The 24997-nt window shown below is 39.7% G+C and overlaps 1 protein-coding gene across 1 annotated transcript in view; it reads right to left on the bottom strand.

The window, feature by feature from the left end:
• The window catches only part of LOC124789365 (VPS35 endosomal protein-sorting factor-like), a 105509-nt gene that overhangs the window by 25040 nt on the left and 55472 nt on the right, over window positions 1–24997 (bottom strand). The window contains exons 13-15 of the mRNA XM_047256692.1: window positions 16976–17142; window positions 5794–5956; window positions 5421–5613 (exon numbers count right to left, since the gene is read on the bottom strand). Of these exons, the coding sequence (XP_047112648.1) occupies window positions 5421–5613; window positions 5794–5956; window positions 16976–17142 (523 nt within the window). The remainder of the gene's footprint in view (window positions 1–5420; window positions 5614–5793; window positions 5957–16975; window positions 17143–24997) is intronic.

Raw genomic sequence — 24997 nt, 5'->3', positions numbered from 1 at the left:
ATGTGTATTGTCTTGCTAGTCTCTTGTCTTTACTGCTTTTATGTATCCTATATTTAATTTTATGTCACACAAAAAAGCAAGTTATTAGCTAATAGGCAGTAAAGAGTGCAAATTTTCTGAAGAATTCTTACAATTCTTACAATATATACATTTGACGTCCACAGAGCGAAATACAGTGACATGTGATATAGAAGAATGCTGCATGAAGAGGTGTGGCACTGCACTTTAGCTCCCATAAGACCAAATAACATTTCCTTGAACATTATATGTTTCATATATCAGACTCTTCAAAAAGATGTGTGCTACGAAATTAATATATTTTTGAAAAATCGATTTTTTTTTAATTTTTGGTGTCCTACCTCAAACACTTGTGGAAAAGGGGGGGGGGGGGGGGGTGTACCACTATCTAGTATTGCCGCGGTTCGGAAATATCATTGATCCAGGGCTGATGCACAGAGCAGCCTGAGTTGTAGTGAGGGGGAGGTGGACAATCTCCATGTGCCCTGTGTTAATGTTTCGTGATTTTGCTGTTTCCTCTTCATTTATTGCTGTCGTGTCAAATGAAAACAAAAAGGATTTCTGTGGCCATGAGCTATCAAGTGAAGTAAGATATATTCACATAATTTTGGTAGGCTAAAATATGTTATTAGTTTCAGATTTTATTATATTTCCACTTTTCTGACAGTGAAGTATTAATCGCCTTGCAGAACAATGAAGTTATTTTTGTCGGTTTGCTAAAGAAATTTGGCTTTTATTAATTTTTTCCATTGATGCAGTCGATTTATTTGAAAAGAAGTGTTTAATTCCACACTACTGGCTAGTTTCAACCGTTTGCTGCATTTCAAAAGTGCATGTTTTCACCTTCTAGCACATAAGGCATTTTGCCATATTAAAGAACCAAACATGAGGAAACAGTAATGCTACTCCAAGAAAATTTACATCCGAATCTATACACACGAATAAGCACTTTAAGCCAAATTATGCATTTTAATATGGTTCACGAAGTTCCGATGCTTTTGGAGTATCCTCTGATGTCTTGTTTCTTTCCTGACATAATGTGAGGTCTTTTAATGTTTTACATGTACGAACATATGGGCTTCCTGCGTCATTGTAACTCCACAACTGCTGAAACGAACCTATTTCTAACAGATCGCGGGAAAATGTTGCGAATGGTTGTTTGTAAAGCGTTACTTTTAAAGTAAATTTCCTTTAACGAAAGATGAACTATGTATGAGAACGTACAATGAATTTCTTAAATCACAGAGCGTTTGATTGTCATTTAAAAATCAACTCTTTGAGGATGACCATTTTGAAAAATTTTGAGTCCAGAAGATCAGACATTTATTGGAAAATTTGGAAATTTGTGGTAAGGTCTTATGGGACCAAACTGCTGAGGTCATCGGTCCCTAATATTACGCACTACTTAATCCAGCTTAAACTAACTTATGCTAAGGACAACACACACATCCACACCCGAGGCAGGACTCGAACGTCTGACGGGAGGAGCCGCGCGGACCATGACAAGGTGCCTGAGACCGTGCAGCTACCCCAGGCGGCCAGAAATTTATGTCGTTAGTAAAAATTTTAATGGCACATTTGTGTGATGTATCTTAAAGTGTAACACACACAAAAAAGATCAACATTATATGTGAAAGCTTAGCTTCTCTTGCAGCTTATTAATCTTCGAGACCGATATTATATGTGAAAGCTTTGTTTTCCTTGTAGCAAAACTATGTATATTAATTTAAACGATTAACTTTTCCTATTTCTGTCCAAGTGCTTACTTAACAGTGATATTGCTATTGACTGACTACATCACGAAAATTTGGAGTGTACATGTTGCTGCACATCAAAGATATTTCCAAAACGTGTTTTATTATTTTTATTGAGTTTTGTTTTTTAAGGGCTGGTAAATTCTACGCCGGTGTATAAAACCATAACCATTCAAAGGATTGATAAGTTTTACAGTCCTGTGGAAAAGTATACTGTCACTTAACATGGAAAAAGTATATTCTCATCTGGGAGTAAGTGTATTTTAAACCGGGAAATCCGGAAAAAATCCAGGATTTTTTTTTTTTCCTTGTCCACGTATACACCCTTAATGGGTCGCATGCTGACAGTTGTTGGTGGCCCGGCACTGAAATCTGCAGCAATTTGCAGAAGGGTTGCACTTCTGTCACGTTGAATGATTCTCTTCAGTTGTCATTGATCCCGTTCTTGCAGGATATTTTCTGACCACAGCGATGTCAGAGATTTGATGTTTTCACAGGATTCCTAATATTCACACTACACTCATGAAATGGTTGTAAAGCAAAATCCCCACTTCATCACTACCTTGGAGATGCGGTGACTGTAATACCACGTTCAAACTCACTCGTATCTTGATAACCTGTCATTGTAGCAGCAGTAACCAATCTAACAATTGTTGTCATATAGGCGTTGCCAACTCCAGTGCCGTATTCTGCCTGTTTATTTACCTCTGTATTTGAATATGCAGGCCTATACCAGTTTCTTGGCACTTCAGTGTATAATGCTCACCAGGTACTTGAACTTTACCATTTTCTTTAGTACTTAACCTCTAATACTTATATCTGTTGCTGCTCTCATCTTATTCCTCATTATCACCATCACTTCACATACTTTATAAGGTGTGATCAAAAAGTAATAGGAATTTTTGTTTTTCCCAAACATTAACTATATTCCTTTCAAAGTAATCCCCTTCAGATATAATACTCTTGTACCACAGCATTTTCCAATCTAGGAAGCACTCCTGGCATAACTTCTTGTTATGGAGTTCAGCTCCTTCAGTGATTCTGTTTTTACCTCATCACTGGTGGAAAAATGAGGTCTTTTCATGGTTCTCTTCAGACTAGGTAATAGAAAGAAGTTGCAGGAAGCCACGCCTGGCAAACCGGTGGCTGAGGCAACATAACAGTTTTGTTTTTGCCAAAAAATCACAAATGAGCATTGAGATGTGAGTGAGAGCATTATTGTGATGCAATTTCCACTTGCGGTTTTGCCACAATTCTGGTCATTTTCTTTACTGCTTCACTCAAATGGTGCATAACTTCCAGGTAGCATTCATTATCAACCATATGACCATAAGGCAGGAACTCACGATGCGAAATCCAATTATAATTGAAGAAAACTGTGAGAAGAACCATCACATGTGATAGAACTTGTCAAAATTTTTTCAGTCTTAGCTCTTCAGGCAGTTTCCATTGGGACGATTGGGTCTTAGTTTTGAGGTCATGCCTGTATACTCATGTTTCATCACTTGCTATAATCTTCTTTGGAAGTTCTGGCTTGCTATCGACTTCATTTAGCAGTTCCTGAGTAATGTCTAAGCAATGTAATTTTTGGCTGAAATTCAACAATTTCAGAACAAACTTTGCTGCCACACATATCATGCAAAAATAAATAAATAAATAAAAATGGTATGGGACAAAGGATTTTCTGACATCATCAGCAACCTCTCTGATTGTGATTCAGCGATTTTCCAGAATCGTTTCCTTTACTTCTTCCACACTGTTGCCAGTAATTGATGTTCTAGGGCGTCCAGGATGTCAGGGCTCTCTTTGAAATGCTTATACCACTAGCAAACTTTTGTCTCATAGTAGATTTTCCAAAAGCCACAGTCAACATTTCGAATGTGGTGCTGCACTTTAAATGTGGTGCTGCACTTTATTCTATTTTTCAAGCAAAATTTTATGCATATTCTTTTATCTACCTTTTTTTCTTTTTTTTTTTTCAAAAGTAAAAGTTTGCCGAGCACTTAAAAATGTGCATAACCTTTTCAACTGTGAACAACAAACTAAATATTCAAAACGGCTGAAAATGCAAACATACACCAGGAACAAGTGTACCAGCAAGATAAAAAATTAAAAATCAGTATAAAGCCTACAAAGTTAAACAAATTCCCATTATTGTTTGATCACACTTCATATCTACATGCAGGACTGGGCTTCTAGTCATGGCACTAAAGGGTTATAAATACAAAATAAAATAGTATTAATGCAGCAGTAAATCTAATAATAAAGAAGAAAGTAGGAATGTCAGTAAGCTACTATGAGCAGCAGAGTGAATGCATTACTGAAGTCCAGATAGACACAAAGCAAACACCCACCACAGTTGTGTATGTTTGATTATATGCCCACTAGCACTGCTGAAGATGGAAAGATTAAAACAGTATGTGATTAGATTAAAAAGTACTAAGGCAGTTAAGGGAGATGAAAGTTAATTGTGGAGAGGGACTGGGACTCAGTGGTAGGAAAAGGAAGAGAAGGGAAAATAGTACGGACTGAGGGAAAGGAATGAAAGGGGACACCATGTGGTAGAGGTTGTTGAGAGTTCCAATGAGGGCATTAGGGAATGATTGACTGAAACACAGGAAAGGAATACTATGGAGATAAATGCGTAGCTTTGAGAGAAAAAATATGGAGATAAAACAGGAATAGAGAGACAAAGCTCCGTAGAAATCATTGGATAACACATGATACATTCAATTTAATTGATGAAAGGAAAAAAATATAAAAATGTAGCAAATGAAGCTCGTAAATGGAAATACAAAATGGATCACATCTTATATTGCTATTCAGTTTCCTACATTTTTATTCAAGTTAACCTATGTTTTTTGCTTTCAGTCTTATTTTTAACTTTTGACACAGTGTCTTGCATTATACGTCATCACACTATATTCTCCGGTTGCAACACAGTATAATGCTATTTATATAATACATTTATGACCCAATTCTAATTTTTGCTGGTGCTGGAAATTGTTTCCTTGTACTTTATCTTTAAATATACACTTTCTGCTCTTGTTCTTGTATGTACTGACTATGTGCCTTCATGTCACTGCTGAAACCGTACATGTCCAATTCTTGTTTTAGAAATTTATTGACACATTGATTAAGTTTTTTCATTTTTAGGTCTGAAGATGATTGCAAAGCTGAAACAGGTCATGATTGTTAATTAACTTGTATGTGCCCTAGATGCACCATTTTTTTAAATTCAACATGATGGGAATATCGAACATAAACTGAAGGCAGTGTGGCCTCAGTTGCCTGAGACTACAGTCATGTGTGTGTTAGCTGTGTTTGCATGTGTGTGTGTGTGTGTGTGTGTGTGTGTGTGTGTGTGTGTGTGTGTCTGTCATCTGTTTCTGATGAAGACCTTACTGGTCGAAAGCTTTATTTATGACAGTCTTTTTGTTGTGCCTATCTGCAACTCAGCATCTCCGCTATTCGGTGAGTGGCAACTTTCCTTTTCATATTATTGTCACATTCATATATTATAAGATTTATTGATTAAATGCATAAATATTCCAAAATCCAGATTTACTCATATGTTGAAGCAGACATGCAGGTCTCCAGGTGTGTGTAAATAAATTACATGATTCATATGAAGAATTAAAAACAAACCTTGACCTAAGCACTGATTAAGAAGTGCAACTTGACCGGAGAGTAGATAAAGCTCCAACCTCGAAAAAACTGAAGTTATTGATGGTATAGTGATATAGCAGTATGCAGCGCATGCCCTTACAAATGCTGCCGTTTTTCTTGTATGGTGACCTTTTACAATTCGCCGTGTTTCCACTGATAGTCTGTTTACACACTAGAAGAAAAATTGAGGTCATTACAAAATGTTAATTTCTAAATACTTTTTTATAGCTAAATTGAAAACCTTAAAACTATATATATATATATATATATATATATATATATATATATATATATATATATATATATATATATATATATATATATATATATATATATGAACACCATAAATTACCTGAACAAGTTGTGCGTGAACCGAATCCAGATTAGTAAAAGCTGACCTGGCCTCGACATAAAAACTTAACTGCTGCTCAAAATCTCTTCCATAATCAACTTTCTTAACAAATCTTGATATTAAGTTTCCTATTTGCCTTTTCTCATCTTCCACTGTAAGTGCACTATTAAAAATGAAAAAGGAATACAAAATTAACTAGTGTTCATAAAATTCAGATAACAAGCACAGAAATGTGGAAAAAGTGTTAATTCTGCAAATATAGAAATATACAGCTTCTGAGCCATCAAACCTCAAGAGATGAAAGAAAAATGTCAATCGAATTTGGCAAAGTTGAACTACTGGAAGAAAATTGAGTAGAAAGCAAGAAAAGTAGACCATGTGCAGTGCATTAATTGTAATATGCAGACTCCAGACTAAGTGACCCACCTGAGAAATTATTTGTGTCAGAAATAACTTATCTGACATGGTTATAAAAGTAATGCACACTTATATGCTTAGGGCAGTTCTGGCAGAATGTAAAGATGTAAGTATTTAGGAGTAAAGGGAACCACTCACATAATAGCAGAGGTGTTGAGTCACCGAGAGGTGCACACAAAAGAGAATGCTGTGAGTTGTGTCAGGTGGGATGGATACGGGGAGAAAGAGGCAGGAAGCAGGGAGAGGGTTTGGGGATGGGTAACTAGCAGCTCAGAGGGAGACAGCAGGTGTCCAAGATACGAAAGTGAGAGGGAGGGGTGGCAGGTGTCCATGGGATGGGCATATGACACATGTCTACTGGAGACAGTGAGGCCCAGTGGACGATAAAGATGAAATGGAGACTTGGATTGGGAGAAGATGACAGGACAGAGGAAGGTGAAACTTTTGGGAAGAGGCTGCAGGGGCATTGGGCTAGCAGAGGTTAGGTCACGAGGATCACAAAACTGAAGAAACTGTTGCAAGGATAACTTCCAAACTATGTACAGGGTGTATATGCAGACAAGGTGGGGGGAATCCTGGTTTCTTCCTGGATTTCTCACTTGAAAATATACTTTTTCCTGGATGAAAATACACTATATCTGTGGTGAAAGTATTTTTTTTTTTCTGAGTTAAGTAACAATCTGATTTCCCTCGGAGCTGTAAAACTTAATCCTTTGAATGGTGAAGATTTTATACACTGGCATCGAACTTCCTGGCACTTTAAGAAACAAAACACAGAAAAAACAAAAATTTTTGGAAAGATCTTTTATACAAGGCAACATTTACACTGCATGTTTTCACGTTTTGAAAGTATAAACAGTAACAGGAATTCCACCAAATACAGCATGGTAGCTTTCAAAGCACTGAAATCGAGACTGTGACCTGCTTTTGTCTGCCCATCATAGCTAATGTCACGTGATCATACCAGCCAATGACAGCAGATTTTTAGAGCAGAGATCGGATGACATAATCAGCTGTAATCAAGAACAGCATTGTTAAGTAGCACAAAAACACAAATAAGAAAAATTAATGGTTTAAATTAATACACATACAGTGTAGTTACAGGAAAAGCTAAGTTTTCACGTATAATATTGGTCATCCAAAATTTTTTGCTGTTCTCTCTGTCTCCCCTTAGTGTGTGATTAGGCAGGGTCCTAAGAACACAGCTGAAATGGCAACAGCTGAATACAAGCATGATTATAAATTTCACTGCTGTGCACTGAACATTTCATGAGTTACCTGGCTGAATACATGGTATGTTGAGCACTTTGACTTTTCTACAGAAAAACCAATTACATGTGCAGTTACTCAAGAACTCACTTCACACTTTATTTTGAAGGATAATTTATAGTTTTTGCCATCGTTATTCCATAATTTGTAATCTAAGAAAGAACTAAAATAAATATGAAAAACTAACCTTGAAACTTGGTCTTTTATAGTGTGTGTTACACTTTAAGATATATCAAACTCAAATAATATTAAATAACGGCATAAATGGCTGGTCTTCTGGGCCCAAAATTTTTCTAAGTGGCTGGCCCTCAGCATTAAGTTTTGAATGAGAGTCTAAAGCTCCATGATTTAAGAAATTTATTGCACTTTCTCATATGTAACACAATTAATCTTGCATTAAAAGGAAATTTACTTTGAAAGTAACGCTTCTCAAACCGCCATACACAATATTTTCCGGTGATCTATTACAAATGTAAACAGTTGTGACATCATGCTCATTCAAATGAGGCCTTTGAGAAAGATGCATTGAAAGCATTTTGTTCTTACAAAGTATTGCATAGTCTTTCACACATTTTGCTGTCAGCAGACACTTGTGTGTGCACTGTATTTTGTTGTTGTAAATGGCACATTTTCTTTGCAACTAAATTATTTTGGTGTTATTCTCTCATTTATATTTTACTGCTGCAGTATTATTCTGTAGTATTGGGCTAAAGTAAAATAATTTTTAGAGTTATTTGTTCTTGCCAGTCAAAATTACAGAAATTTAACTGAAAACTAAAATAATGAAAAACTCCTGAAAGTCTAAAAAATTACCTTTTTTTCGAATTTCTCTCAGTTGGAACACTTCCTGGGTTTTTCCTGAATTTCCCAGTTGGCCCAGAAAGTTGGCACACTGGGTTGAGGAGCACCTGGTGAAGTGGATGGGAGACAAGGTGTTGAGGTCATGGATGAATGAAGATAGCATGTCTTGGCCCTGAGTCCATATCATGAAGATATCATCAAACAACCAGAACCAAACAAGGGGTTTAGGGTTTATGAGCCTAGGAAGCTTTCCTCTATATGGCCCATAAACAGATTGGTGTAGGAGGGTGCCAGGTGGGTGTCCACAACTGTGTCACTGACTCGTTTGCATACCTTTCCTTCCACGGAGAAGTAGTCATGTGTGAGGATGTAGTTGATAAGGTGTATCAGGAATGAGGTGGTGGGTTTGGAACTGGAACTACACTGGCAGAGGTGGTGTTCGATAGTGGCAATGCCAATGGCATGAGGGATGTCGGTGTATAGTTGGGATCTGGTAAAGGGATGGGGATGGCCAGGAGTCAGTGATGGTAATAATTAGTATATTAGATGTGAGAGGGTAGGCTTCAGGTTACTGCTGCAGGTGTTGGCAGATAAGAGCAGAAATTCTTTCAGTGAGAGCACACAATAACCAGCTACAAGAGGTGTCCAGGAATGTTGGATTTGTGGATTTTGGGAAGCATGTAGAAGGTGGGTGTGTGGTGAGTTAGTGGGGCGAGGAAGGAGATGGACTCAGTGGATGGGTCTAAGGATTTCACTAAGAACTGAAGATTATGTTGGACTTATGGGTTGACAACACTATGGGCAGAGCTTATACCTGGAGGAGTCAGACAGTTGGCGGAAGCCTTCTGTTAGGTAGCCACAGCAAATTCATCACGACAGAGAAGGTGACCAGGGGGTTGTGGTGTGGGAGGGAGGAGGGTCATTCTTGGATGATGGTATGAACTGGGAGAGGTAAGGTGCAATGTTGGTATCAGGTTCGCTTTTGTTGGAGGGATTGGTAGCATGGAAGTGTTTCCACTATAAGAATAAGAAAAAGAAGGGTAGGTCTTTGATAAGTCCAAATAGTTAAATTTAGGTGTGGGGCTGAAGGTGAGGCCTTTTGGTAGGATTAAAATTTCTGTAGCACTGAGGTTTCTGGTGGAAAGGTCAGTGTTCTGGATTTGTTTGAGTGCTGAATTTTGGTTAGCGTAGAGGAGTTTTGGAGGGTGTGGCAAATAGAAAAGGTCAGATAGGCAGGTTGTGGGTGCCATGAGTGGTAGATGAGGGGGTTCACTGTGGGTAGTGTTAAGTGTTGATGCTTAGTGCTGCTCCAAAGCTAAAGTAAGGTGTCAACAAGTTTGATAATTTATTGAGGTTGTGTCTGGTATGCTCTTCCAGAAGCAACAGTTTCAATTTTGAGACATTGTGTATGTACTGGAGATTGCATAATAACAATATCTTGCAGATGTAGTGGTGGTGATTCTGAGATGCAAGTGCCAGGAAATGTGTCTCTGCAGTACCAGAAAAATGAGGAAGAGGGTCTGGTGGAACCTAAAACTATGGATGTCATAAAAGAAGGGGGAGTGAGATCCAGAGAAGGGAATTTCTGTGGTTAGACTGTTGGAGGGGGTTCCACGGCTTAGGTAGCATTTAAGGAACAGAATGTAGGCCTGGGTTTTAGCTGCGAATAGGGATACTTTTGTAACATGATGCAGATAGATGGAGCAGCGGTCCTTATTGGATGGGATGTTGCTAGGAAAGTTTGAAGTGACATGGGAAATGGACCATCAAAAGCATTATGTCATTGTAAAGGAAACTATGAATAACAAAGCATGGACTTGGGGAGTGAAAAAGCTGGAAGAAATTGCGCTGACGACAGTAGATTGGGTCAGTGATGTGAGAATTTTCAATCATCTGAAAGTTACCAAAACAAATGGAAAAAAATTAAAGATGTAAAATAGTGGCTGGAGCAATGTGTGAGTAGCGATGGGTCAGCTTGGAGGTGAATTGTATTGGTTTCTTGCTAGGTTAGTGTTTCAACTGTGATCTGGCAGATGGCTGGATCCCCCCTTCTCTTGCTGTATCAGCCCAGACTGTAACAACTGCACCATATCCTTTGCCATGACTTTTATTATCTATCATCATGCCCATAAATGAGGGACATCCTACCCAAGGTCATTCCAAGACCTAATTCAATGTCTCCTAAAGTGGTATTCCACTGCCCACCCAAACTGCATAACATCTTGGCCCATCTCAAAGTCACCTTCACTCTCAACTCCAGTACACATGGATCCTACCCCTGTGGACAACACAGGTGCATGACCTGCCTGATCCACTCACCCAGCACATCCTATTCCACTCATCAAAAGCTTATCCTATCCCATTAGAGGCAGGGCACCTGTGGAGGCAGGTGTGTCACATACCACCTGTTCTGCAATCAGTGCACAGTATCTCATGTGGACATCACCAACAACCAGATGTACACCAGAATGAGTGGCCATCTCCAAACTTTGGCGAGGAACAAAGTCAATGCAATGTGCTTGAGTTCAATGGCTGCTCCACAGTCCTCTCTATACAAGCTTTTTTGAACTACACAGAAGGAAGTTATCTTTGTAACACTTCTTTCACACCCATAATCTCCCGGGCCTCAAAATACACTAACCTACTGTCCTGACAGCCTCTATACAACAGATTCCCCTCCCTCTGTCCTATCAGCCCCTCCCAATCCGTGCCTCCATGTCATCTTCATTGTGCACCTCACTCACTGGCTTCGGTATCCATGTGTCACATGCTCAGCCTACGCATCTACCACTCTTTCCTGCTGACACATCTGCCACTCTTTCCTGCTGCATTCCTATCTTGCACACCTGCTGCCCCCCCCCCCTCCCCCCCTCTCAAGCTACTACTTACACATCCCAAACTACTACTCCTGTTTCTTGTCTCTTTCTCCTCCTACCCACCCTATCTGACACAAACCTCAACCCCCAGTCCACCTGCTGAATTGAGCTCCAGTATTGTGTGTCCAACAAGCACAATGTAACTGCACAGGTGTGTGTGTGTGTGTGTGTGTGTGTGTGTGTGTGTGTGTGTGTGTGTGTGTGTGAAATGTCGGTAACAGAAACTGTCACTAAACATTATCATCATATAAGCATAAGGCACTCTGTAAGAAATGCAGTAGTGCAAAGGTCAGTACATTCATCTGTGAGACCAATGTAAATTCATCACTGAATACTCAGTAGTACCAACAGGGATTTCATAGTACGCACTGGTACAGCACCACAAGTAGACACAAATCTGATTTAGTAGCTCATAGTTCCATTTTTGTTGTGATTCAATATGAAGTAAACTGCCAACTCCCGCATGTTAAAACTGCATCACTACAATAAAACTGAGATGTTGTGAAGACATCTCTAACAGATATACAATATATATCAATAAAATAAATTAAAATAATGATGAAATTAAAACAGAAATTTTAATGAAACACACCTATACATAATATAAAAATGTGTGTGTGTGTGGGGGGGGGGGGGGGGACATAAACATTACTGTCACGCAACAATTGCTGTGGGGGTAAGAACCACCTGCCTATCAAAGGGAATGAAAAATAAGCGTAGCCTGTGACACATGAATTCCTAGATTTTATCCATCCAATATTTGTGAATGAGAGCACTTAGCAACTTGCAACACACTTTACACATAATTTCAAATTTTTATGAATCTTTTTCTTGCTGACAATCTCTACAGAATGATGAAAGGAGAAATGTTCATCACTTACTACTTTTCCATTGTTCTTAGAGTAACAGTACTGCATGAAGCAAACATTATAATTTATTACTTCTTCACTAGCATTTGTAGACTTAGAGAAAGCTTTTGACAATGTTGACTGGAATACTCTCTTTCAAATTCTAAAGGTGGCAGGGGTAAAATACAGGGAGCGAAAGGCTATTTACAATTTGTACAGAAACCAGATGGCAGTTATAAGAGTCGAGGGACATGAAAGGGAAGCAGTGGTTGTGAAGGGAGTAAGACAGGGTTGTAGCCTCTCCCCGATGTTGTTCAATCTGTATATTGAGCAAGCAGTAAAGGAAACAAAAGAAAAATTCGGAGTAGGTATTAAAATTCCTGGAGAAGAAATAAAAACTTTGAGGTTCGCCGATGACATTGTAATTCTGTCAGAGACAGCAAAGGACTTGGAAGAGCAGTTGAATGGAATGGACAGTGTCTTGAAAGGAGGATATAAGATGAACATCAACAAAAGCAAAACAAGGATAATGGAATGTAGTCTAATTAAGTCAGGTGATGCTGAGGGAATTAGATTAGGAAATGAGGCACTTAAAGTAGTAAAGGAGTTTTGCTATTTGGGGAGCAAAATAACTGATGATGGTCGAAGTAGAGAGGATATAAAATGTAGGCTGGCAATGGCAAGGAAAGCGTTTCTGAAGAAGAGAAATTTGTTAACATCCAGTATTGATTTAAGTGTCAGGAAGTCATTTCTGAAAGTATTCGTATGGAGTGTAGCCATGTATGGAAGTGAAACATGGACGATAAATAGTTTGGACAAGAAGAGAATAGAAGCTTTCGAAATGTGGTGCTACAGAAGAATGCTGAAGATTAGATGGGTAGATCACATAACTAATGAGGAAGTATTGAACAGGATTGGGGAGAAGAGAAGTTTGTGGCACAACTTGACCAGAAGAAGGGATCGGTTGGTAGGACATGTTCTGAGGCATCAAGGGATCACCAATTTAGTATTGGAGGGCAGCGTGGAGGGTAAAAATCGTAGAGGGAGACCAAGAGATGAATACACTAAGCAGATTCAGAAGGATGTAGGTTGCAGTAGGTACTGGGAGATGAAAAAGCTTGCACAGGATAGAGTAGCATGGAGAGCTGCATCAAACCAGTCTCAGGACTGAAGACCACAACAACAACAACAACAACAACAACAACTTCTTCACTGCTAACTATATTCTCAAAACATTTCACATAGTATGCACATATATCACTAAATGTAAGCACAAAATTATATCATTGTGTGATGTCTAGTTCAAGAGGTACGACATCATAAACAATGAGATGCCTGAAAAACTGTAACATCATGCGTGACATTTAAATTTATTACTTCCTTGGTACTAACTCTATTCACAATAAATTTCAAGGACAGATTCTACATGTGCTGTTGTATGTTCCCCAAAATTATATTATTGTATGACACATCATTCAGGAGATATGACATCATAATCAGTGAGATGTGTGAGCAACTGTCACAACATGGATGACACTTTGTTGCTACTGACTCCATTTGCAACACATTTTGCAGACAGTATCCACATACACTGCTGTCTACAAAATTATATTATTGTACGACACATAGTTCAAGAGATATGACATCATAAACTTTAAGTGCATGGCCAGATACTGCTTGGTACAGATGTGAAGCACAGGTTTAGCTACTGGGAAATTGATAAAATAAGTTGAAGTATAGGTTTACTGGCAGAACAAAATTGCTCTTTTGATGCGACATAGCACACATTTTGTTAAAGAAAGGGTTACTGTAACTTCTGTGTCCCACTACACACACACACAAATTGCTTATGTGCACAAAAGTGAGTCCCACTATGTGGTGCTTGGAGTAAAGCTCACACTGGTCGGAACACATTCCAAACAGTACAAGCCAGGGGGTGGTGATGCTTGACTTTGACCACAAATTTGCAAGACAATAAATTCCAGAAATGATGCAAAGTCCATTTTTATTCACACTGAAATCCAAGTAACACACTACAACAATGGCACGTAGAGTGATGCTTCACATACAGTATGCAAATAGGTTTCCTGGCCATGGTGTGCATTTATTTTAATTAACCAAAAGACCGGAGGGTTTGCCCATCTCCGTCACACCTCCTGGCAGCCTCTGCTGCTATGCGGCTCAATGTCCACACTTCACTCACTATGGAGGCAATTATTAAATTCTACATCCATTTCTCTACTGGCCTGAGCGATATCCTCATTGCTAATTAAAAGGAAAATGTTCTACATGCAGTCATGTAAAAATAGCAGATACTGTGTCACAGAGGCTGAAAGTGTCTAGTGCTGACATGTTATCTCTTTTACTGATGACAGCTTATTGTCTTGAACTACTAGGCATTTGTTTGTTCTCCCTGTCAAGGAGATAACAAGTTAATGGTATTCAGAAGACTGGAAAATAAGCCACATGGTGTTTTGTACATGTCTTACTCCTGACAGCATATGTCACTGTTGACATCTTCAACTTTTTTTAATTTTTTAGTCCTGTCTTCCTCAGTTGTGTGTAATATTACGGTATATTGATAATTTTTACTTATGGACTGTCTGACAGCAACTGAATAAAACACCATTTTAGTGCCATACGCATTTCGCCTTTATTTTCTGCAAGGCATCATCAGTGGCCTGGAATATGTACATATGTTAGCGATTTAATTCACATTTTTGTCACTGTGCCTATAGGTTATAAACAGTTCTGGTGGTTGGTATTTCCTAATAAGTAGTAATGTTTCGAACTGTACTTACAGGTTGCATGGACAATTTCTTACATATTACACTCCTGTTGCATTTTTGGTGTTGTTCTTCTTCTTATGAATGCCAATTTTCTGTTTTTTTCCCACATTCCACAGCACTATGAACTGAACGCTTGTTTCAATGCAATGTTTTGGTTTCTGTTGCCGACTGTCAAATGTTTTTGCCAAAGATCGAATGTTGTTGCAAAACTTTCTAGTGTAATTATTGAAGTATCTGTGATCTGTTCGTGTATGCATTTGTGTGTGTGTGTGTGTGTGTGTGTGTGTGTGTGGTATAACTTTTATTATTATTATTATTATTATTATTATTATTATTTGGTGGGCTGTGTGTGTGTTTATGCTATCATTTCCTTTATTAAATGTAGTCGGGAGCCTGTGCTGATGTGTGTTGATTCATTTATCACATGTTTGTTTTCTGCTATGGCTTTCTGGATGTGGAAGTTTTCTTGCATTTGTGTAAGATGTTTGTCATGGTTGCTTATTCTCATTATTTTCATTTCTTGTTCCATGTTTGTAGGATGATGGTTATGGTGTTTTAAATGCTCTGCACATGTGGAATGGTTTGTTTCATACTTCCAACATCTGATATGTTCTTTGTATCTTGTTTCAAAATTCCTGCATGTCATGCCTATGTATAACTTTGACATTTAAGTTTATATATTCCTGATTGTTGCAATTTGTCCCTCTTGGTATCTGGGTGGTTTAGGTGTGATTGGAGGGTTTGCCCAGGCTTATATGCTATTTTGAAGCCCTCTCTCTTTAGGATGTTTGCAACTCTGTGTGTTAGTTTATGTGTGTAGATCATGGTGTACCATCTGGTTCTTTTCTGTGTGGTGTTGTCATTGTGTGTGTTTGTTGAGTGTGTTTGTAAGTTTTCAGCTTGTGAGTTCTTTTGTATTCTGGAAATGTTGTGTTTGTTTTGTATTTGTGTTTTTATTTTTTGATTGAGCCTGTCTGCCACATGTGTGTTATACCCGTTGTTCATAGCTATTTGTATGATTGTACTCATTTCTTGTTCAGTTGCTGTCAGACGGTCCATGAGTAAAAATTATCAATATACCATAATATGTCACTGTTACTTTGCATGAAACATAATATTATCATTTTAGACTGCATCTGAAGATAAAAATGGTGTTCTTGATGTTAATATGATTTTGTATCGATTAAGAGGCCAAATGTCAACTCAGAAGATCAAGAATTCACCATCGCAAACAAAGGCAGTCTGTCATCGTGTCTTCAGTATTGCACAGAGTTCAACATTAGACACAATAAATTAATTTTAAATGGCCCACCTGAAGAACGTATTTTGCAAGATGACAGCCTTGCCTTAACCGTTTTGCATAAGAACAGTAATCTTATGTATCTATTTAAATAGCAGAATGTTGTACAAAATTATAGACTGAAATTCAAAACTTACTTTACTTCACCATGTTTCAAACAACTCAGACCTTTCACAGAAGTTAAGTGTAACTTACTCCAAATCCTTATTAAGACAATTACACTATACTCATTACATCTACTGTTAATTTGTATGAGGCTGCTGGCTAGCCTCAAAGCCTATAAAAATCCACAATTTTTGAGAAATAAATGAAAAAAGGGTTACTTATAAGCAAGAAATAGTATTTAAGACATGATGTTTATGGTTACAAATGAAATTTGCATTCTGAGGTGATTCTCACAGTATGGGGCGTGCTTGGTTCACTCTTAAATAGTTGCTTTAAAAATCAGCTGTCTTATCAAATAGCTTAAGACACACAACAGTTACCTGGAAAGAAGAAGCACATTTTGCAATATAAAAGATGAGAAGAACTGTTAGTATCTACCAGGTAACGCGAGATCACTGAACATTTTAGGAATTAAACAATTCCTGACATCATTCAGATACCTCATGAACACCTTATGCAGATAAATTTGCACTATCCCCTCGACATGCACACAAATCATAGCTGTTAGTAAACAACATTAAAAATGTCAATTCTGTACAGGTGTATAACTTAATAAATAATCCAGAAAAGGCATTCCTCACATTTAGCTATTGTCAATCTTGCAATTATTCATTGTTAAAGGTTTTAGAAGAAATAAATTGAACACTCATATTGTAATCTACTGAATGGATATATAAAATAAAAACTGGAAAGTGATGATTGACATAGGACACTTACTTCACAGAGTCATGCATAACACGGCAAACAAACATCAAAGCATTTGTTATAACTGGATCGTTGGTAGACTCTTGATGATTTGTAGCAAATGAATCCATTATACTTTTGCATACAGCCACTTTCACACTCTCTTTTTGGAACATATCAAGCAATGGCAGGAACTTGTCCTAAATTGTTTATAAAGGTAAAACAGTGGCATGAAGGTCAGTGATCATAAAAGAGAAATGATGTAAATTATCTATGCATAAAAACAGTTTAAGTAATACACACTTAAATAATTCTCTCTATAAACTAAAAATAAGCACTGAATTAAAGTCAACCTTGTTATGAAAATCATTTCAGCCATATTTTAAAAATTCCAATGTTACAGCTATTGTGACTGGAATCTGACAAGATCATGAATGACTAAAAGAACCTGCAGAGGCTGGCCGACTGGCAATGCGTTGTCACCAATGCATCAACAAGTGTGGACGGAAAACAACAATGAAAAGCAGACAAGTGGAGATGGCACAAGAAAAAACAAGTCCAGTGAGTAATTCAAACAGAGTAACCATGACATAATGAAGTAGAAAAACAAGAACAATGGTGTATTATGGCTAGTGGTATGAGCGGAAGGTGAATACACCACTGTAGGCAGAGCTGCACTACAGCTAGCTTTATAGCATGAATGTTAGCACTAATTGGCTGGCAAGGTGGGCATGGTCCTGCAGCATAGTAAGGCTAGCACTGCACTGCCACAATACTAGTGCTCACAGATGAAGCACTGCTGTCTAGCAGCTGAAGCTGAGTTTCACACCTTCCAGCAGACTTCCACCTGGCTGGAATACCACAACACTCTTCCCTGAATGGGTGTGTATGGCTGGAAGCATCCTGGATGATGCTTCATAAGGTGAACTGGTGGTGTGTTTGGTGTCCTGACACTTAAGATGGCTGGTAGGGGAAATTTGGAGTGCCCAGTAGCATGCTAGGGTGTGGCAATGTGGGTGATGTTGGCTGATGTTGCAAACGCTGTGTGGAGATCTCCACCTCCAAGCCCACATCATTTCACTGGCTTTCAGGTCATCTGTCACTCTCTTTACCAATTAAGTAGCCTCAAGGTTGGGGCATCTGGGTTGAAGTAGGATGTTCAGGGCAACAAGGGGTAGAATAGTATCAAGAGATAGGAGGGGGGCGGACAGGTGGTTCTCAGTAGCAGCAATGGCAAAATGAGGGTTAATTACAGTAATAATCTTCAAATTTAAGAGGTGAGATGGTGTGAGAGTGGAGACTGTGTCATAGTGGCAGTTCCACTCTGCACAGCTAAGAGGAGCTGGCGCAGAGACATTGGGGATACAAATCGGTCGAGTAACACTTTTTTATTTTTTTATTTATTCTGTGAATTCACACTGTGTTAAGTCACTAAGATGTGGAGTGAGTCAGGTTTACAAGCATGCAGATAAAATGAAAGAGGTAACATGAACAGAATGTCAATAACGAAAAGTAAAATAAATTTCTGGATAAGTTTAAAAGTTGAAGTAAAATTAATAAAATATAGTTCAAGTAACATGACAATGACATAATTACAGAAAATATTTTTTTCTTTAAAAAAGAAAAGGACATTGACCATCTGAAACAAGTAAGATGAAATAAGGCTAACACATTTGAGCCACTACTAAAGGCAATAGTGTTGCAATGTATGGTGTGTTCAGTTTATGAATAGACATAGATTGGTGGTGACCTATTATACAGGTGGACAGCTGGTTATCTGTGTGACTCACAAAAATGCTGGATGTTATTCCTTGCATAGGTCATATATCACATGGATCTTTATAAGCATGTCCCCACCTATGATTGGGTAGGAAATGCTTATGATTTGACAGCAGTAGGATGTGGGTGGATGTACATAACAGATTTTGCAAATAAATCATTTATAGTGGCATTGGCATATGGGGTGCTAGATTGGTAGCAAATGAGGTTTATCACACATCTGAACAAACTCAAAGCCTTGCTGACAAAAGTTGAACAAAGCAAAAATGAGTGCTAGAAGAGCAATGCAGGAAGTGTTCAGTTGTACTGTGGTTTGAGTATTTCAAGAAATATACCTGTAAATGAACAAAAAACTGATCACATATCTTTATTTTTTTTTGGGCTGATAATGAAAAGCAAATGCCAGACTGAAAGTGACTGGGAAAATCCTAAAAAATGCAGTTCATCTGGAAAAAGAAGTAGTTTACAAAACTCTCATTTGAAAGATTCTTAAGAGGAAGAAAATAAGATTGTGGGTAGAATAGTCTGCATCTAAGGCTATGTAAAGAGGTTAGTCAAAGCTCTGGTGAATGATGTAATTGATTTTTTGAAGATGTGGGTGGTAAGTGGAGTACTGGTTCATGGGCTGATTCACACAGATGATATATTTGTTAGTGTCATGGAAAGAAATGACTTGGGAAAGCTGGAAGTGCAAAGGCTGGAGGAAAGCGACTTTTAGGTGCAGGACGAAATACAGCTATCAAAATATAGACACTGGTGATGGTAGGAGCATTTGGTTTGAACAGAGGTTTTTTTATGGAGCTATTAGAGGTGGATATGGTAATAGGTATTGAGGTTCTGGAGGAAAGTGCAGAGTTTCCTCTCGACTTTGGTAGATATTATGATTATGTCATACATCTATCTGAAACAGACAATGGGTGTAAGGTATTAAGTGGCTGGGAAGGATTTATCTAAGTGGCCTATTAACAGTTTGGCTAAAATAAGTAAATAGGATGTAATGGGTTGGATGACACATGGATGATGGAAAAAGCTATGCTCATTGCAGCAAGACTTTGGGTTTGGGTGATGATGGTGGGCTGGTGCTATGTCAACCAGTACACACATAATGAAGCAGCTGTGGAGAATGGGATATGGCTGGGTGATCTGCACTACTCGATTGACCATTACCAGAAGTTTGTCTCCTGCATGCGTTCAGCAGTGATCATCATTCTGAAAACAGAGAACTTTGGCTATGTTGAAGGCTGGGTCTGGGCAAGCATGACAGTGTGTCTGCATTAGAATGCTGCATTGTCAATCAATAATGAATTTCATAGTGATACACACTCAAAAACAAAGCCCGATGCTGGAGTCATGCAGTACTGTCAGGAAGCTGTGAATGAGAGACAAAAAGTGCCAAAAATGGCTTATGGTCAATGATGAGATGGAATTTGTTGCCATAGAGAAGAACATGGCACTTCTGTATTGCATACATGATGGCCAAAGTTTCCATTTGTATCTGGGAATAATTGCATCGCACAGCTGTCACATCTTGGAGGCATGTGATAGGCTGTTTCGAGCTGTCAGTGTTTCTGTGAGCCAAAGCCAACCCAGCCTGCGTTGTGAGGCATCCGTTGCAGAGATGAGATGTTTACCTGGCATAAAGGTACCAAGGCATGGAGATGATTTAAGAGTGATTTAATGTGGATGATGCTATGTCTCAGTCCGACAACCAGACAAAAGTAACATCTTTTTTATGCAAGTTATTTAACAGATGAATGACATCTGCCGCATTAGGGAGAAATTTCAAATCCTAACTACTGTAGTTCCTTTAGGTTCTGTCATTGAGGCAGGTTGTCAATTGCTGCAATGTGGCGCTTTGTAGGTTTCACGATGTCCTTCGTAAGATGATGGTCTGAATAGTCTGTTTCTCCCTGCAACTTATTCGGCTTCTGCAAATCACACTTAAGGCCTGCCTCCAGTAGTTTAGTAAACAGGATCTGAAGATTAGCAAGATGTTACTTCCGAGAGGAATCCATGATAATAATGTCATCAAGATAGTTTGCACAACACAGAGCACATTGCATTAACTGTTGTAAAAATCTCTGGGAGATGGCAGGAGTGTTTGCGATACCAAACAGAAATGATGATTTAACAGTATAACCCGAAAAGAGTGTTGATGACCATAATCTGTTTAGAAGCAGGAAACAGACAAAACTACAAATAATCCTCTGCCAAATCAGTTTTCAAAAAGCATTCACTGCTTCATGAAGATTTCTTCAGGGCAAGGAATAGTATAGCAATCTACTATTGAATTGACATTAATGCTGGACTTAAAATTGCAGCACAAACGAAGTGCCCTTAGGTTGACAAATAACAACCAGAGGTGTTACACACTGGCTGGAATGAATGGGTTCAGTGACGGCAGAGCCATACAATCTGTCCAATTCATCCTTGACTGCCAGTCACAGAGCAAAAGGAATAGGCCAAGCATGATAAAATTTTGGAACAGCCATCAGTATAAGGCTGATGAGAGCCTCATAGTCCTTTGCAGCACCCAGTCCAGTTGAAAAATGACTTGAATTCATGGCAGAGGTTGTACAATGTCTAGAGCAGGATGAAGTCAGAAATAAAATGCATAGCATCCAGAATTTGAAAACAAAATCGCAAATGTGTTGAGGCCATAAATGTTTTCCGACATTGTACTTTCAACAGCCAAAAACTTGATCACACTCATGACATGCTGAGCATAAGTGGCTGGTTTGGTTTGGTTTGGTTGTTTGGGGAAGGAGACCGGACAGCGTGGTCATCGGTCTCATTGAATTAGGAAAGGATGGGGAAGGGAGTCGGCCGTGCCCTTTCAGAGGAACCATCCCGGGATTTGCCTGGAGTGATTTAGGGAAATCACCTGAGCATGAGTGTTTCCTGCAAGATCTACATTACGCTCCAAATTCAGCAATAGCCTTTCTCTTTGCAGCGCAATATTGGGGCCCCTATCTCTTTCCCATCATTGCTTGTGTTGCTCTGCTCTTTCCTCTGCAAATCACTGTTTGGTCAGTTACGGCAATCGGCCCATCCCTGTCCACTCTGTAACTACTTCTTCCTCCATCATCAGTTGATGGTAAACTCCTCCTTATCACCTACTTGGACAACACCTGTGTTTTTGTTCCTATGGTCCTAAGGGCTTGTATCCTTGCTCTCCTGCACCATGGCCACTGAGGTCTGACCCACTTGCAAGTCTTCACATGGCATTTTGTTTACTGGACTGGCATTGAATTGGCAGTTGAGAAGGTCATCCTCGAGTGCCAGCAGTGTGCTCAGTAGCAGGTAGCACTGCCACAGCTTTTCACTCTATGATCTACACCAAGTCTCCCATGAGGCCATGTCCGCATCAACAACACAGACCCCTTCTGTAATTCTATGTGGTTGGTGGTGGTTGACACAATGTCAAATTGTCCCAATGTAATGTACCGGGTGATCAGTGATCAAAAAGTCAGCATAAATTTGAAAACTTAATAAACCACGGAATAATGTAGGTAGAGAGGTAGAAATTTACACACATGCTTGGAATGACACGGGGTTTTATTAGAACAAAAAGTTCACAAAATGTCCGACAGACGGCCCTGGACAGCAAAACGTCAGTGACTGTGCATGACAATCATGTATAAAAGGAGCTGTGATAAGAGAGAGAATCAGATGCGCCAGCAGTCGCAGCATGTTGATATTACCTGAAAAGGCGCTTTTAGTGAAGCTGTATTATCAGAATGGGAATGTGCCAGTTCAGCATTACAATCCTATCGCTATAGGAAGGGGATTCGAACGGGTAAAGGTCCGTTGACAAATGCAGCTGTGGTGAGAATGATTTTGAAGTTCGAAGCCACAGGTTGTTTAGATGATAGACCCCGTAGTGGCCGACCAAGCACAAGGCGTAATGCTGCTAAGACAGTTCAGGAAGAAATGGAGACTGTAGCAGGTTCGTCTATGCACGGGCGGGGAAGTCAGGGCTCGTGCAGTCGCACATCGCACCGGCATTCCATACACTACTGTTTGGTTGACACTGAGGCGTACCCTCTGATGCTATCCATACAAAATCCATCAGCATCATGGCAGTTTAGCGAAGCGGTGGGCATTTGCGGTGTGGGCATTTGAAAAGACGGCAAAAAATGACAATTGGTAATTGAGTAATGTGTTGTGGACCGACGAAGCTCATTCCACGCTCCAAGGGTCTGTCAACGCCCACAACTGCAGAATTTGGGCTACCGAAAATCCTAGAACTGTTGTGGAAACTCCATTGCACGACAAGAAAGTCACGGTATGGGTTGGATTTACCACATCTACCGTTATCAGGCCTTCTTTATTCGAGGAAATGCGTGATTCTGGTTTTGTAACTGCTACCGTGACGGGTGAGAGATAGGCTGATATGTTACAGAATCGCATCCTCCCCAGTCTGGCTGATAAACACCTGCTGGAACGTACGATATTTATGCAGGATGGCGCTCCACCACATATTACTAGACCCATGAAAGATCTCTTGCACACATCGTTTGGTGATGATCGTGTGCTCAGCCGCCACTTTCGTCATGCTTGGCCTCTCAGGTCCCCAGACCTCAGTCCGTGCGATTATTGGCTTTGGGGTTACCTGAAGTCGCAAGTGTATCATGATCGACCAACATTTCTAGGGATGCTGAAAGACAACATCTGACACCAATGCCTCACCATAACTCCGGACATGCTTTACAGTGCTGTTCACAACATTATTCCTCGACTACAGCTATTGTTGAGGAATGATGGTGGACATATTGAGCATTTCCTGTAAAGAACATCATCTTTGCTTTGTCTTACTTTGTTATTCTAATTATTGCTATTCTGATCAGATGAAGCGCCATCTGTCGGACATTTTTCGAACTTACTTTTTTTTTCTTTTTTTTTTTTTGCCCCTACAAAAGCCCATGTCATTCCAAGCATATGTGTCAATTTGTACCTCTCTATCTACATTATTCCGTGATTTATTCAGTTTTCAAATTTATACTGACTTTTCGATCACCTGGTACATGTAGTCCACCATGACGGTCTGACTGCAGGCTCTCAATCAGGTTTTCGGGTCCGTGACTTTTGTGCCTGCAATGGTATTATACACCTCACATCCACAGCATATCCCCTGGAGTCAAATGGGGAGCTGGAGTGTACGATGTGCACTTTTAAGATGCAGTTAAAAAAGTGTTCGGTAAATTCATCTGCCGACTTGGGACTACCTCTGTTTCTCAGCATCCATAGGACCACCCTGCTGTTTGGCAAAAGCCTGGTGGAGGTTCCCCACAGTTGACAGCCCTGGGTGCCGATGGCCCAAGGTGCATTGACATTCTCTACAATATGCTTCGAGCAACCCAATCCGGTATGCACCTTCAGTCAGTGGCCTGTATGGGTGCTGATGATGGTGTGAGTGATGCATGGTTGGCAAATGTTCACTGCAGATGCCAATGGGGTGTCACTCTCCCACCATCAGAACTAGCTGATCAGTGGTTGACCCACTGCAGCCAAAGATGATGCTGGCAGGGAGCTCTCCAGTAAAACCACAAACCACACATCTCTAGGATTCTGGCAACATGGGGGCACCACCACTGGGTGTGCTGTTGGGTGCCAGTGACGTCAAGATGCAGCTACCGGTGACACTGGGCCCTCAGCCAATGTCTGACAGTGGTTGCCTGGACACTGCCCTTCCACTGGTGTGTCTGGCAACCACTCCCCAGTTGTCACTGCCACGGTGTTGTGCTTTCCATGCTGTCACCACATGTGAGGGGGGGGGGGGGTTTCCACGCATGACTCGACTTCATCCAGGCCACTTCCAGCCATACGCCCCACCAGGCCAGAGACACATGATGGTTCAGCCCAGCAATGTTTGGCAACATCTAAAATGGTTCAAATGGCTCTGAGCACTATGGGACTTAACATCTATGGTCATCAGTCCCCTAGAACTTAGAACTACTTAAACCTAACTAACCTAAGGACAGCACACAACACCCAGTCATCACGAGGCAGAGAAAAGTTTGGCAACATCTCTTAGGTGCTGACAACCTGATGGAGGTTATTGTTGTTGATGAATGGCTGCCATCATATTAGTGCCACCACCATTGGGTCACTTGGGCACACCCCTTGGCCTGCTCAGCCATGCCAGCCTGTCTCCAGCAGCAGTCCCACCCAATTGGCCCTCCATCTTCTTCAGTCAATGCATATGGTACCAACTCCCCAGAGGGGAAGGATGTAACCCATGTATTTCATCACCACAAAGGCAGAATTTGCATT

The sequence above is a fragment of the Schistocerca piceifrons genome, chromosome 3 (genome assembly GCF_021461385.2).
Source record: "Schistocerca piceifrons isolate TAMUIC-IGC-003096 chromosome 3, iqSchPice1.1, whole genome shotgun sequence".
NCBI classification, from domain to species: Eukaryota; Metazoa; Arthropoda; class Insecta; order Orthoptera; family Acrididae; genus Schistocerca; species Schistocerca piceifrons.
This window is presented reverse-complemented; position numbering and strand designations above follow the sequence as displayed.